Source organism: Andrographis paniculata, unplaced genomic scaffold (genome assembly GCF_009805555.1).
Source record: "Andrographis paniculata isolate CXL003 unplaced genomic scaffold, ASM980555v1 Contig75END, whole genome shotgun sequence".
Taxonomy (NCBI): domain Eukaryota; kingdom Viridiplantae; phylum Streptophyta; class Magnoliopsida; order Lamiales; family Acanthaceae; genus Andrographis; species Andrographis paniculata.
The window spans coordinates 1,157,044-1,170,827 of record NW_026137612.1 but is presented as its reverse complement, the minus strand read 5'-3'; the positions used below and the strand labels follow the sequence as shown (position 1 = coordinate 1,170,827).

Sequence of the window (13,784 nt, the reverse complement as noted above, 5' to 3'; positions counted from 1 at the left end):
GTACTCGATTGCATTAAGTATTAAATAAATTAATAATAGTCTTAATACATAAATATAATTGTGATTCCAAATGCAATGACTTTACTTCTCTTTATGGTAATAACAAGAAAGAATACACAAACATGTACGGATTCATATATATTTCCGATAAAAATATTCATGTGATTGCAGATTGATAATTTCATAAAATCAAATTAAACTTCAATCAAGACTAATTTTATAAGCTATCAATTCACGATACCAAGAATTGGTAGAACATACAAATTAATTGATTGATCCAAAACTAAATAATTATCTATGTCATTCTTGAATCTACTCGATTCTATTTCAATGTAAATTAATCGGACCAATCATCTCAATAATTTAACACAAACTGCTTCCTCAAGGTAACTAATTACGCATACACACTACAAAAAAATATCAATTTTGTAACAAGATTTTTTCGTTATTAAATTCACTTTTTCCGTTACTAATGATATTAGAGACGGAATTAGGGATAAAATTACGTTAGCTTCGTGAACTTTAGAAACTGAATTTTGTTACAAATATACTATTTTTTGTAGTGACAAGTTGACACAGATATGAAATGCACGTAAGACATTATAGAAGAATTTGAACACTCCATCGAAACATAGAAAAAATTCGGAAACTTAATATTTTGCATAAATTAATTTCAAAATAAAATTCAAAATTTTTCTCAAAAAAAAAAGAATGAAAACTTTCTCAAATCGCAAGATTAAGAAAATATCGTCAAAATAAAAAAGCAAAATATTTCCAAATAAGAAATTAAAGCGAATCTTGATCAATAATTTGATGAGAAGAAAATTCAAAGCAAAGCAGAGGCAAAAATCGCTCTGATACCAAATGTTCGAAAATAAACATCTAATCAAATATGTTAGCGGAAGCGAATAGCGAAATTTAATCAAACCTCCGGTCATTGCTAAAAATTAAATTTGTTCTTAAGATCTTCTTTTCAAGCAAACGATAGATTGGAACCGTCAGAAAAGATGGTGTTGGAAAACTCTGATATCCTTAGGAAGATGTTGCCAAACTTTGGAAACCTGAGAATATATTGTCAGATCCTAGAACCCTAGGACGACGTTGCCAAACCCTGGCTCTCAAATAGCGATGTGTATTCTAATTTCTGAGAGTAGGTTTAGTAACCCATATGTGAGAGTATTTATAATGAAAAAAAAGAAACCGTCCATCACGATTTTTCTGCCACTTCTCACGTATATTTTGAATGTGATAGACTTAATGGGAGAAAAGTGGGTCACAATTTAAGGTTAATTTAATTACATAAGATAATTAAAAAAATAATCAAAATTTAAGTATGATTAATTAATTAATTAAACTAACAAAATTGTCCACTTTTAACTTATGTACAGAGTTTTAGGTATTAGATAATTAGTAAATAATTAAAAAAAAATGTATTAATAAAAATAATTATGATTTAATAATTATTATTATAAATTAAGATTAAGGTGATTAAATAGTTTATTTAAAATAAAAAAAATTATAAATTATAAATTGTAAAATATGATTAAAGTGTATAATTATATTTTCAAAATAGGAAGAGACAAATTATACAGGACAGACAAAAATAAAAAAAAGTAGACAAATTAAATAAAATAGAGAGAGTATTATATAAATCCCACTATTTTAATATAATACACTCGTAATGATGATTTTTATATAGAAATAATAATAAATATAGCATAGTATTTTTATTTTTTTTGTCAATATCAAAATAAAATATTTATTCTTTTAATAATTATATTATTTATTTGACAATAAAAATATTCTTATAATTTACCAGATATTTTATAAAGATTATGATTTTTATATTATGCACTATTAATGGAAGTTTTTGTAAATTTTTTTTATTTGTACAACATATAAATATAATACCAATATAAAAAACTACATGTAAATAAATTAATATTTATCTCCGAAATAAATAAAAGTATATATTCTATATTTTATCAAAAATTATATAAATAAATTTAAATTTTGATTTGAATTAGAAAACAAATACTCTCCAATTTGAATGTTACTTTTAACGCATAATTTTAAAAACAATAGTACTCCTCCCGTTCCAAAAAGAAATATTCATTTGCTTTTTGCACGTAATTTTAGAAATATTAGTATTATATTGGGATATAGTAGGAATAAAGTAAAAATGACTAAAATAACATTATTAGTATGTGTGATACAAAAGTAATGACATTTGTGTAATATATTGTAAATTGTAAGGGTATTTGTAATGTTAGGTAGATAGTACAGTTACTAAAAATTGAAATGAATACTTTATTATGGGACGGACTAAAATGGAAAAATGGATACTTTGTTATGGGACGGAAAAAATATCTTAATTGTAATAAGTATTTAAAAATAAGTATAAATATTATTTTGTTCTTATTTTTTAATATAAAAGTAATAATATAATAGTAAAATAAAAAATATTTGTAAAATATAATGAAATTTTTGAAATTTTTTTTTTATAATTGAATAATTCAAAAGAAGTAAATCTCTATACATAGGATTGGAATAGGAATAGTAGGTATAGTGTTAGACGTATAAAGGCAAAGGAGGTATACGTGGATTAGAATGAAGAAGGTAACAGAGAATGAACAAGTGGGGCTAACAAATAACAAAAGATCCAATATATATATAGAGAGAGAGGGAGAGGGGGGGGGGGGGGGGGGGGGGGGGTGTGTGTGGGGTGTATATTAATAGGGACAGATGGATATATATTATAGATTTGACTCAAATAGAAGCAGCAGCATCTTTATCTTATCAGTCACGTGGGGACAGTGCTGCTGCTGCGCCTCAGGGTTCAGGACACGTACCCCTTCCCGCTCTTATTATAATTATTGTTATTTATGCATTTCTGGTAAGCGTCATAGGTTCCACGGCATTCTCTTTCTTAGATTTTTTCTAATACTATTATACTTTCATTCATTTTAATACTATCAAATAAATTATACATAAATTTAAAGAAGAATAAAATAAATTAATATAATTATAATCGAAACAAAAATAAAAAAAAAAAAAAAAAAAAAAAAAACTGCATCTTCTTGTTAATATGAACATGATTATATATATATATAAAAGACAGAAGGTATAGAAATATATACTGATTTACTTATTATTATTGGAGATATTTTAATATTTTAATTATTTAAAAAAATATAATTTGATAAAAAAGAAAAAAAATATTTCCTCCATCTCATGAAATTAGTCTAGTTAATTAGTTTGATTAATGAATGTAATAAAATATTATATTAAATATTTTTTATTGATAAAATGTTAACTTAAAAGTTAAAATATTTTTTATTTTAATTTTTTAATATTGAATTTTTTATTTACTGATATTATTTAAAAATAATAATAACAATTTTATTTATTGTAAATCAATACATGCATTTAGATATAAAAAAAATAATAATTTTAATAACTTAAATTTATACAGTAAAAAATGTAATAAAAAATTATATAAACAATACATAAAATTTTTCAAATTTAGTTGTTAAAAATAATTCGTTATGACACTACTAAATTTAATACCACATCACATACGTATGGTACAAAATTTTTGGTAATACTGAATTACGGAAATAACATGCATACTCGTAAAAAAATAACCGAAAAAATTTAAAATTTCGATACAATATGACTTTTTTGTATGATAACGATATATAATAAGATATTTTCAGTGTATATAGATAATTAAAAAAAAAATTAGTATTTTTGTATATACTGATTACAATATCAATATTTTTTTTAATAAATTAAAAAATTTAGTACGGTATACAATATATTTCGATATTTTCGGTATACTATCTCAAACCATCTCTAACTGAATTATATACACGGTATTAGAATATAATATTTTACGTCAAATACCGAAATTAACAATAATTATAATTTTGCTTTAAAAATAAGTTCTATTTTTTTTTTAACAAAGAAAAAAAAAATCAATATCAAATTTCAGCCATAAAATTTTATTATAAAATTTTCAGCCATAAACTTCAAATTAAACATAAAATTTTATTATATATTACATTAAAAATTAATTTTAAAATTAAATGAATATTTATTTATATAATATTAAATATTTATTATTTTTATTATTCAAAATTTTAGCCCAACTTCTAAATTTACAATTAACAAATAATAAAACTAAAAATATTAGTAAATTAATAAAATATAGTTAAATTTTTTTAATTAGAAATATTAATTATTAAGTGGACTATTTTTTTAATTAAAAATATTAATTATTAATTATTAAGTAGACTAATTTTATGGGACGACTAAAAATAAGTGTACTAATTTAATGGGACGAAGAAAGTAGTTATTAGATGCTCCTTCGGGCGCCCAAACACTTTTTGGACACACTTCTAATATATATTTATTATTTTTATAATAAAAATAAAATAAAAAATAGTATAATTAATTTATTAAAAAATAAACAAAAAAAAAAGCTTTTTTTTTGGAAAGAAATTGAAACTCAATTTAAAATCAATTTATATTAACTTAAATAATCTTTTTTATAAGTGAAAAAGAATTTTATATTTAATTAATTGTATGGAAATGAATTCGTAATCGTAAAATAATAAATTGAAAACAGGAGTTGTCTTCTGAGATTTAATATACTAAAAGAAATTATAATTTTTGAATGTAGAACAATATTCATCCTATAAAAAACCTATTTTGAGAGTATTTGAAAAATACTTCTTCTGTCTCAGATACCGTGTATCTGCTACAGTGTAGATACGGTATTTTAAGAGGGGTGTAATTAGTAGATAATTAAGAATATACCAGTGAAAATAATTATTTTATAATATAAATAATTATAAATTAAGATTAAGATAACTAATTAATTTTATTAAAATTAAAAAATAAAATTTAAAAATTTAAAATAAGATTAAAGTGTTTAATTATTTTTAAAAAAAAAAAGTGACGTGGTATATGAGACGGACATAAAGGCAACGTGAACACGGTATCTAGGACGGAGGGAGCAGTATTTTTCAACACCTATTGAATTGAAAAGGTTTAAAAAGAGGGTTTCGACTCATCTAAACCAATTATAACGAATTCTCAAAAAAAGTGTCAGGACATGCCATATTGTCGGAAGCTCCCATTACAGTTCCTTAACAGTTAAATCAGCAAAAACCCATGATTGAACTAGTTTTAATCATCATGATTTTATTGGAATTAAATCAGCAAAACCTATTATCAACAAATTTGCAAGGCAGCAAGCAAATGTAAGAAATTGTGTGGAGAAGAATTGAAGCCAATCAATGATTTATTTAGGAACATGCATTCATAGATTGAGAAAAACTTACCTATATTGTTGCTCATTGAAGAAACTCGAACGATTCATCCCGATGTATGATCTCGTCCGGCACAACCAAAAGCCAGAGCTATTGCAGGTAAATAATCGATATCATCAGTTATTCCAACCTGTTAATGTCGACAAGACAGAAAGAAAGCTCATGTCATGCTATGATATGATAAAATGTCGATATTTTAGACAATATGCGCGCGCATGCCTCGTTGTAGAGGTGATCGAGTTGCTCCTTCGCCTGAGGGTAGTTGTTTGAGCACCATTGTTGCAATGTGAAAATGTTATCTTTAGAAGCAAGAAACAATAACATTTAAACGACTATCTCATTTAAAAATTTAAACTGATAGAAAAACAGAGAAAAGAGATTGGGATTGAAGGAGACCTGTCCATCTGTTAGCTGCTGCATGAGCTACTTCAATGGCTGTCTCTGAAAACAAATATCGAATTTAAGAATGCTTCGATTTAGATGAATCGCATTATAAATACGTTGAATGCTTAACTCATTGCTTCAAAGGTCGCTGGATCGTTGTCTGCGTACTCTGCAATTTCATCCTGAAAGAAAATAAAGATAGAGAGTTAAGCATCCATGGCCAATATGATCGGAGTTGTTTCATGAGTGTATACGGTGGCTCAAACCTTGAGCTCATTATGTTTTTGTTCAATTGCCTTTAACTTATCAATCGCCTCGGCTCGTTCCTCCTGAAAAATAATAAGAATTTCAGTAGGTAGGTGATGATGGTTTTCACAGAGGATAAATGTAGAAACTTGAAGGTATCATAGGCTTACGGATTCCTCGCGCCCCTTCTTCAAGGCATTGCATTGATCAACAAGTTCTCTATATCGTTTTTTACTAGTTTGGAGGTCAGAGTCGAGCTTTCTGTGTATATTTCTCAGCTGTAGAACACAGACTCATGTATCGGCACGATTAATATCATTAGAGAATCGTTCAATTTTGAGATGTTAAACAAATAATCCAATCACCTGGTTTCCAGCACAGCTAGGCAGGCTCCAAAAGTACACCTACAATGGTTTTTTAAAAAGAACAATTACATTATAGGAGCATGCATCAAGATAAGTAAATGACGAAAACATTTGGTAGAATTCTAATATGCTCGATGACCATTGGCAAGCTTACTCACCGAAGTTCCTATCTTATCTTTGAATACAAGATCGTCGTCCACTAGACTTTGGACAACATCTTTCACTGATTGGGTTATGACACCCTTTTTCGGGCCCAACTTCTCTAGTTCCTTGAGCTAAAGCAAAATTACGAATAAATTACTGGTCTGATTCGAAAAAATGGCAGTAAACAAATACTAGAACCATCTGAATACATGTTCAGCTTGTAATCAAAGGATACTGACTTCGAATGGGAAAAAATTGTAATTGGATCACAGAAAGTCCTTTTGATATCTGTTTATAAATTAGGTGATCATCATCTCAAAAATGAAGCAAGTGAATTGATCACATTTGATCCTTATTCCAGTATAATTTTTAACTTACAATGAATAGGCATAACAACAATGAACAAGAAATACGAGTGTGTGTGTGTGTGCGCAAAGAGATGTTGGAGAGAAATCTCACTGCACTCACCAAAATCACTAAACCCATAATGTGATACAGAACAAACCAAGCCATAAAATGCTAGAGGATAAAAGTGATATTCAAGATAATTAGAGGCAGAAAAATGAGAAAGGAGAAAAGCAATACTAATGCCTTCCATCAATCAACAAAGTTTTGTCCATGAACATTTAGCTGTTTGCACAATGCACTGCCAAAAGCAAGCCACTTTCCAATAACTTATTCGAGTACAATTGCAGGACCTTGGGAATACATCATGTGTGTATGAGATGGATAACACACTAATGGAACACTTAAATGTAATTAAAGCACTTAGTTCACAGACATACTCTGAAATGAATACTGAACGCACTGCATAATTATCATCAGGAGGAAGTCTGATTTAGTCCTTCCATGAAATTTATTACTACTATTAGTCAATGATCAATAAACATTGGAATATACATTTTATAGAATCATCAAATATGAAAAAACAAACACCATCTTATTGCCAAAAGACATTCAAATCTGAATGGTGAGGCTTCAGCAATGACAAAAAAACAAGAAAAAGTAGAAGGTAGGAACAACATCGGAGGAGATATATCAGAGAATTTTATATAGACTAACACCATTGAATTACGACAACAATCACAGGAAGAAGACATTTGAAATTGAATTACAAACAAATCAAGAAACTTACAAGGAAAAAGTCCTGGGATTCATAGAAAATCTGGAGCATCTTCTCGCGCTTTTCATCCAAAGACAGCCCCCTTTTTTTAGACTAATCAGAATCGAAATCGTAGTTAGAACTTTCAAGCTATAATTTATAGCGACACAAAACTAAATGTCAACTATGCTGCAAATCGACATAACCAAAACAGCCAGAATTCGAAAGGTCGAAACGACTTAACAAAGAAATCAGAAATAACAGGTTTACAACTTTTGTCAAGGCTTATAGCACCTTCTACACTAAAAATTAACTTCTCATATTCCAACCTAGTTCATTCCGTTTCCGTAATCGTATTGTGAAAGCCTGGGAAGTTTAATGATAGAGAGCTGTACAGATCTTTATTGTAAAAAGAAAAACAAAAGTGTAAATATGTTAATTTACTACCACGAATATAGAATAACTGCTTTTGGTAGCTAGCTCAAATCCAACACTGACATAATCTGCTTGCAAAAATTCTCACCATGTTGACCAGATCGCCGCCGAAAGTGCCTGAACGCTCGGATAGGTCGGACAGATCAAATCTGCGAACGAAGAAACGAAGCCGGACAGAACGAAGAGGAAAGAACTGGGAGGAAAATTGCAGGGGAAGTCAAGTGAATAGGAAAAGGCGGGAGATATATAATATATATATATATATATATACTTTTAAAAAATTTCATTTGGTGGGTGTTTGAAATATTTTTATTTAATTATTTTTAATTTTTTTTTTCCGAATATTTTGTCCATTTCACTGTATACATAATAATTTAGAAGATATATAATTAATAAATAATTAAAAATATATTAATAAAAATAATTATAGATTAAAATTAAAATAATTTATTCTTATAATTAAAATTAAAAAAGAAATTATAAATTAATTTTTTTAAAATAAGATTAAATTTTATAATTCGTATAATTCTTTTCCAAAAAAAAAAGTAACAAAATAAGTGGGACGGACGAAAATGAAAGAATAGACATAACAAATGAGACGGAGGGAATACTATTTATCTAGGGTTTGTAATTTTTTTTTTTAAATGTATTTTTTATAGGATTATATTATTAATATAAAAAATTATATCTTGTGAATGAATCAAATATATATATTCTGTTAATTGAATATATTATAGTAATTTTTTATAATATCTATAAAATTGGTATAGAAAAGAAAATAATAATAAGTGAACAAACGTTTACTATTAAAAGTAATTATTCTTTCTGTATAGGATACGGTGTTTTTTTACCTTAACACAAGAATTTAATATTGATATAATTAATAAATAATTAAAACTGTTTAGTAAAAATAATTTTTTATAATAAAAATAATCAATAAATTAAAATTAAAAATAGACACGCCAAACGGAATAAATATTTTTATTTTTACCATTTACAAATATTACACTACACTTGTAGCAACTGATTATCCATTTAGGATGTGAGTTTGAATTGTGAGTTGAATTTTGAATATTAAAAATTTTGAATTTGAATAGTTACGTGATCTGACATAAATAAATGTAAAATTAACTTTTTAATATTATATAAAAAATAAAAAATAAGTATTTGATTTGATATTTTTTTTTAGAAAAAAAATAAAATAATTAGTGTATTTAAAATCCAATCCTCCAAACAAACACACCCTTATTAAATTTTGTAATATCGTTCCATGTATTAATTATCTAAAACACACGACCAAGGACCAACAAATACATATATTAAGCCAGATACATATTCATTACATACAAAAATATATACATATACATACTGATACAGCTACCCAGAGTCAGTCAGCGTGTGTTCATCAATAGCTCCGAATGTAATTATAAAAATGCAGCCATAAGGACGTCGATGTCTTCTACAGAGCCATTTCTGCTTGCAAAGCAGCCAGTTCTTCGTCCTCCTCTGTACGTTTCTGTGGCGCCGGCCTCGCCGGAACTCTGCCGGCCGGAACCGGTGCCGTCGCAGGGGCTGTTGTCGCCGGCTGCAGCAGCTCCTCCTCCAATTCGGCGCCTTCCAATTCTTCAAGCTCAGCCTCCAACTCATCCTGCATCGTTGAAAAATCAAAATCGTGCATTTATTTTATAAACGTAATCGAAAAAAATGGATGGATACGAGGTGGATAAAAAAAAAAAAAAAAACCTCGTCGAAGTCAGCAGATGCGCCGATAGGTGTGGCGAGGGCCTCCTGTATTTGCTTCATGTTCTCGGTTTGTTCGTTGATTTCACCCATTGTCTTGTCGACATCGTCGATATTCCTAAATAGAAGATGCCGTTTTCAGATTATTCATTGAGACCAGAAATTAAGAGCCTAATTAAGATAATCGTTTACTTACGTGGCTTTCTGCATTGCTTTCATTGCGGCTGCTCCGTCCCTTAGGGCATCCACAGTTTCAGTTGTAGCTTTTGCACCTTCTAACAGTATCATCTACATTGAAAAGAACGGAAGCAGATAAGGATAGGTAAGGAATTCGTAGTTTTAGAAAAAGTATTCGATTCTACAATGAAAGAAGAAAAGATTGTGTAAGAATTTATCTTTCTCATCCATGGCCCTTTCGTCGCTAAAATTTTGATATATGTATATGAGAAACAAACCAGAAAAGAAAACCTACTCTTCTTCTTAGATATTTTAGGCTTTCATAACCTGGCAGTAGCATACTATGGCAATTTCTTGTTCAAAATACAAAAATTTGCTATAAAAAAAATGCTCGGACCTGGTCGTGGATGCGAAGTTGGAAATTTGCAAGCTGACCCATCTGTTCCTCGTAGAGTTTTTTCCTCTTTAAGCATTGTATAGCAGCTGCATATTTGTAGTTTTGTAGCGCAAATCAGAACCACAACTTCACTCCAAAAGTAATATAATCCTACCGAGCAAATCGAAATATATTGATAGAACAGACTATTACACATAACGGCTAGCTACGGTTAAAAAGCATTGCCTGAAACATTTTGCGAATAAACACACACCACCAGCAAAACCAGAGCTATAAGTAAGAACAAGCAAAAAAATTTTTGCACAATGTGCTTAAAACGATTTATAAAAATTAGGTGATGAATAAACACAAAGTCACAATTACAGAATATTGAAAACAGATCTCTGTAAGTTTTAATCATTGAGTATGAAAAACGTATCGAAGAGTCCTATATAATAATACCTCTCTTGTTCTTTGCTTTTGTATACGTTTTCGCCTTCTCCACCTCTGCTGATGCCTTCTTCTGGAGCACATTTTCCTTCTTTTCGAGCATTTCAAGAGTCTAGAACAGGCGTAAGAATCGAAATCTCAATATAAGCACAAAAAAGCAAGACCATTTGCAATCCGTCGCTCTAAGTGACAACGCTTAATTATGACTTCGAATTTGAAGTACTTAAGTGGATAAAGAAAAATAATGAAGGCTGAATCATACAGCAGTAACATTTTCGGACACAGATCAATTTGGTCCGACTGCTTCCATTTGTTCTATCCATTAAAAACAATAGGGAAGAGGAAAAGGTTTCATAAAGATTATCTATAACATACAAAGAAATTTCAGAACTGATCTGGTTGAATATATTTCATCACAATAGTTTGAACAATATCATCATTCAGGCAAACAATTTCACGAAAGTATGGATAAAGAGAGAAGTTTATCTCCGATTTCTGTAATACAATCCATTTTCATACCTCACTGAAAGGACAAAATCATGACTGTATTGAGCTAAATCCAGAATGAGATAATCAAGTAATAGTTGCAAATTTCTCATACAACATCAAACCTAATCTTACCGGACCTAATCGTCGACAATCGGAAAAACTCAAATTCCTGTCTCCAATTTCCTAATTCCCAATTCAAAATTCGCAATCGCAACATATACAGCTAAAGATGAATAGCCAAAAACACGAAGAACCAAAAAGCACATATAGCATACCTCGTTTAATTTTTCGAGTGTGGCGACAGCACTAGTCTGCTGCTGTTTAGGTTTTCCTAGAAGACGAGAAAACATCTTCGGCTATATCAGATCAACTTTCTAATCGCCAACACAACAACACAATTTGTGGATTTCCTGAATTAAGGAAAAAAAAAAAAAAAAAAATCCTGATTCAGAAACATACATCAATCAGCACCACAGAAAAATCAACATAAATCGATCATCACATACTACGCATCTCCAAAAACCATACTCACCCTCCAATCGAGGAAAGTCTCGCAAATTTTTGATGAATTATCACACCAATATACCTGAGAAATTCAACGTTTACGCATATAGAAACGGCGATTGGAATTAAACAGGCGATCGCTGAAGACAAAGCGGCAGGTTTCTGTAGGTGTAGGGGTCGGGTAAAGCGCGTTGAAGAGTTTGGGAAAGTGGTTGGAAGGGAAAAGTGGAGTCTTGAGATTGCCGCGGACTCCAGACGCCATGTTTGTGCTAATACTCTTCATATTTGATTTTCTTTTTTTTTTTATTATTCTTTTAATTAATTTAACAAAAAACTTTGACAATGTCGAGCAATTTTGAAGATAGAAATAATTCATTCCTTCTAAAATATAGGCGCTGCCCCGCTGCTAAATGAGCAGATTATAGCACGGCAGAATATGACTTAAAAATATATTAGTTAAGTAAAAAATTATTATATTTTTAATTACTTTTTTTTCTTATAAATGAAATAATTAAATTTTTTCCTGTTAACGAATTTATTTTTTTGTTGAAATTAAAAAAATATATTTTTTTTATTAAAAATAATATATATATATGTTTTTCTTTTTGTCATTTTACTCTTTACTTAATGGTAAAAAACATTTTTTTCATCTCATCTTAATTGATAGTATATATATATATTTATATTTATATTTTTTTGTCTTGTTCCACCTTATTTGATATATTCATATTTTTATTAAAGTTATTAATATTAAATATACTTAATAAATACTATTTTCATCTCATATTTATCTATTCATTTTTTTTTAACTGAAATTTATAAATATTAGTATTATATTAGAATGTATTAGAAATAAAGATAAAATAATTAAACTAATTTTATTAGTATTGTATAATATAAATATGATGAAATTTGTGTAATATATTGTAAATTGAAAAGGTATTTGTAATATTATTGTTAACGAATTGAGAGAATATAAAATAACTTAATTACATTTCTAACATTTAGGACCTGCACAAAAACATCTTTATTTTTATGTATCGCCTTAATCAACTTAATTAAATTTATAACTTTTGATATGTATGACACACTCAAAATCTTTAATTTTTTTTCTTTTTAATAAACAAAATTATTAATTATATTTAAAACTTCCTATATATATTTTAAAAAAGAAAACATTTTATTTAATTATAAATAAATAAAAAATATTTTTTTATTCAATTCTATTATATAAAATTTTATTCCAATATAAAATGATGTCTACACTGTATATATTTTATGAGATGGGGAAGGTTACGGTGCTGAATTTTGAAAATCAGCACAATGCTGATTTTTCAAATTCATGTGTTGTTTGTATGTGTTGTATGAGAGTATGTCATGTGCTAAAATCAAGTATTGTAGGTACTGTGTGAAACTATATCGTGTGTTGTTATGTCATGTCTTCTATTTATATTATATTAAAATATACGGTTTGTTGTTTATGGTAACATCGTGTGTTATCCTGTAGCACACAATGTGCTATTCAGTACAGTGCTAAATTTATACTCCCTCCGTCCCGTTGGAAGAGTGGCATTTGCTTTTTACACGTAGATTTTTTAGTATTAGTATTATATTGGATTGTAGTAAAAAAGACAAAAATACCCCTATTAGCATGGTGTAATATAAAAGTAATAGTATTTGTGTAATATATTGTAATTTGAAAAAGTATTTATTATGTTAAGCAGGGAGTACAATTACTAAATTAAGAAATGATAACCTTGTTTTGAGACAGACGAAAATGAAAAATGGTAATTTTTGAATGGGACGGAGGGAGTATTACATTTAGCACAGTAGCCGCCGCCTTACGAGATATAAGGTTTAAAATATCAATATTACTATTCATATAAAAAATAGGGAAAAAATCAATTTTTGTCTCAATATAACCAAAATTTATCAATTTTGGTCATAATATAAAAAATTCAGCAATTTTACTCCCAATATAAACAATTTTATTCAATTTTGGTCCTATTATAAACAATTTCAATCAATTTTGG

The 13,784-nt window shown here is 28.2% G+C and overlaps 2 protein-coding genes across 5 annotated transcripts; both read right to left on the bottom strand.

Annotated features, from left to right (window-relative positions):
- Window positions 1–5,116: 5,116 nt before the first annotated feature.
- On the bottom strand, window positions 5,117–8,219 carry LOC127266361 (meiotic nuclear division protein 1 homolog). 3 transcript variants are annotated; one of them, XM_051296579.1, is made up of 11 exons: window positions 8,104–8,219; window positions 7,614–7,694; window positions 6,493–6,609; window positions 6,335–6,373; window positions 6,140–6,247; window positions 5,990–6,052; window positions 5,854–5,905; window positions 5,736–5,780; window positions 5,559–5,638; window positions 5,352–5,469; window positions 5,117–5,235 (listed from the first exon to the last, which is right to left on the bottom strand). In XM_051296579.1, exons 1-10 carry the CDS (start codon window positions 8,104–8,106, stop codon window positions 5,386–5,388), a joined length of 672 nt encoding a protein of 223 aa, XP_051152536.1. In that variant the 5' UTR covers window positions 8,107–8,219; the 3' UTR covers window positions 5,117–5,235; window positions 5,352–5,385. The 3 variants fall into 3 exon arrangements, with proteins under 3 accessions (XP_051152536.1, XP_051152535.1, XP_051152537.1); XM_051296578.1 differs by having other exon boundaries at window positions 5,202–5,469; XM_051296580.1 differs by having other exon boundaries at window positions 5,202–5,469; window positions 8,028–8,117.
- A 1,095-nt stretch (window positions 8,220–9,314) lies between these two features.
- Window positions 9,315–12,016, bottom strand: LOC127266389 (vacuolar protein sorting-associated protein 32 homolog 2-like). Of its 2 annotated transcripts, none has more exons than XM_051296618.1 (7): window positions 11,780–12,016; window positions 11,523–11,657; window positions 10,771–10,870; window positions 10,330–10,415; window positions 9,952–10,043; window positions 9,759–9,873; window positions 9,315–9,663 (listed from the first exon to the last, which is right to left on the bottom strand). In XM_051296618.1, the coding sequence occupies exons 2-7, from the start codon at window positions 11,595–11,597 to the stop codon at window positions 9,475–9,477; spliced, it is 657 nt and encodes a 218-aa protein (XP_051152575.1). In that variant the 5' UTR covers window positions 11,598–11,657; window positions 11,780–12,016; the 3' UTR covers window positions 9,315–9,474. The 2 variants fall into 2 exon arrangements, with proteins under 2 accessions (XP_051152575.1, XP_051152576.1); XM_051296619.1 differs by having other exon boundaries at window positions 11,834–12,016.
- Window positions 12,017–13,784: the final 1,768 nt, after the last annotated feature.

Excerpts from the sequence above, each read along its gene's own strand:
- LOC127266361 (XM_051296579.1), bottom strand. Across the intron at positions 6,374-6,492 it reads AAGATAAGATAGGAACTTCG|GTGTACTTTTGGAGCCTGCC; the intron begins GTGAGTAAGCTT and ends AAACCATTGTAG. Across the intron at positions 6,053-6,139 it reads AGAAGGGGCGCGAGGAATCC|GAGGAACGAGCCGAGGCGAT; the intron begins GTAAGCCTATGA and ends ATTATTTTTCAG.
- LOC127266389 (XM_051296618.1), bottom strand. The coding sequence starts at position 11,597 with ATGTTTTCTCGTCTTCTAGGAAAACCTAAACAGCAGCAGACTAGTGCT. Across the intron at positions 10,044-10,329 it reads AACTTCGCATCCACGACCAG|ATGATACTGTTAGAAGGTGC; the intron begins GTCCGAGCATTT and ends TTTTCAATGTAG. Across the intron at positions 9,874-9,951 it reads AAAGCAATGCAGAAAGCCAC|GAATATCGACGATGTCGACA; the intron begins GTAAGTAAACGA and ends TCTTCTATTTAG.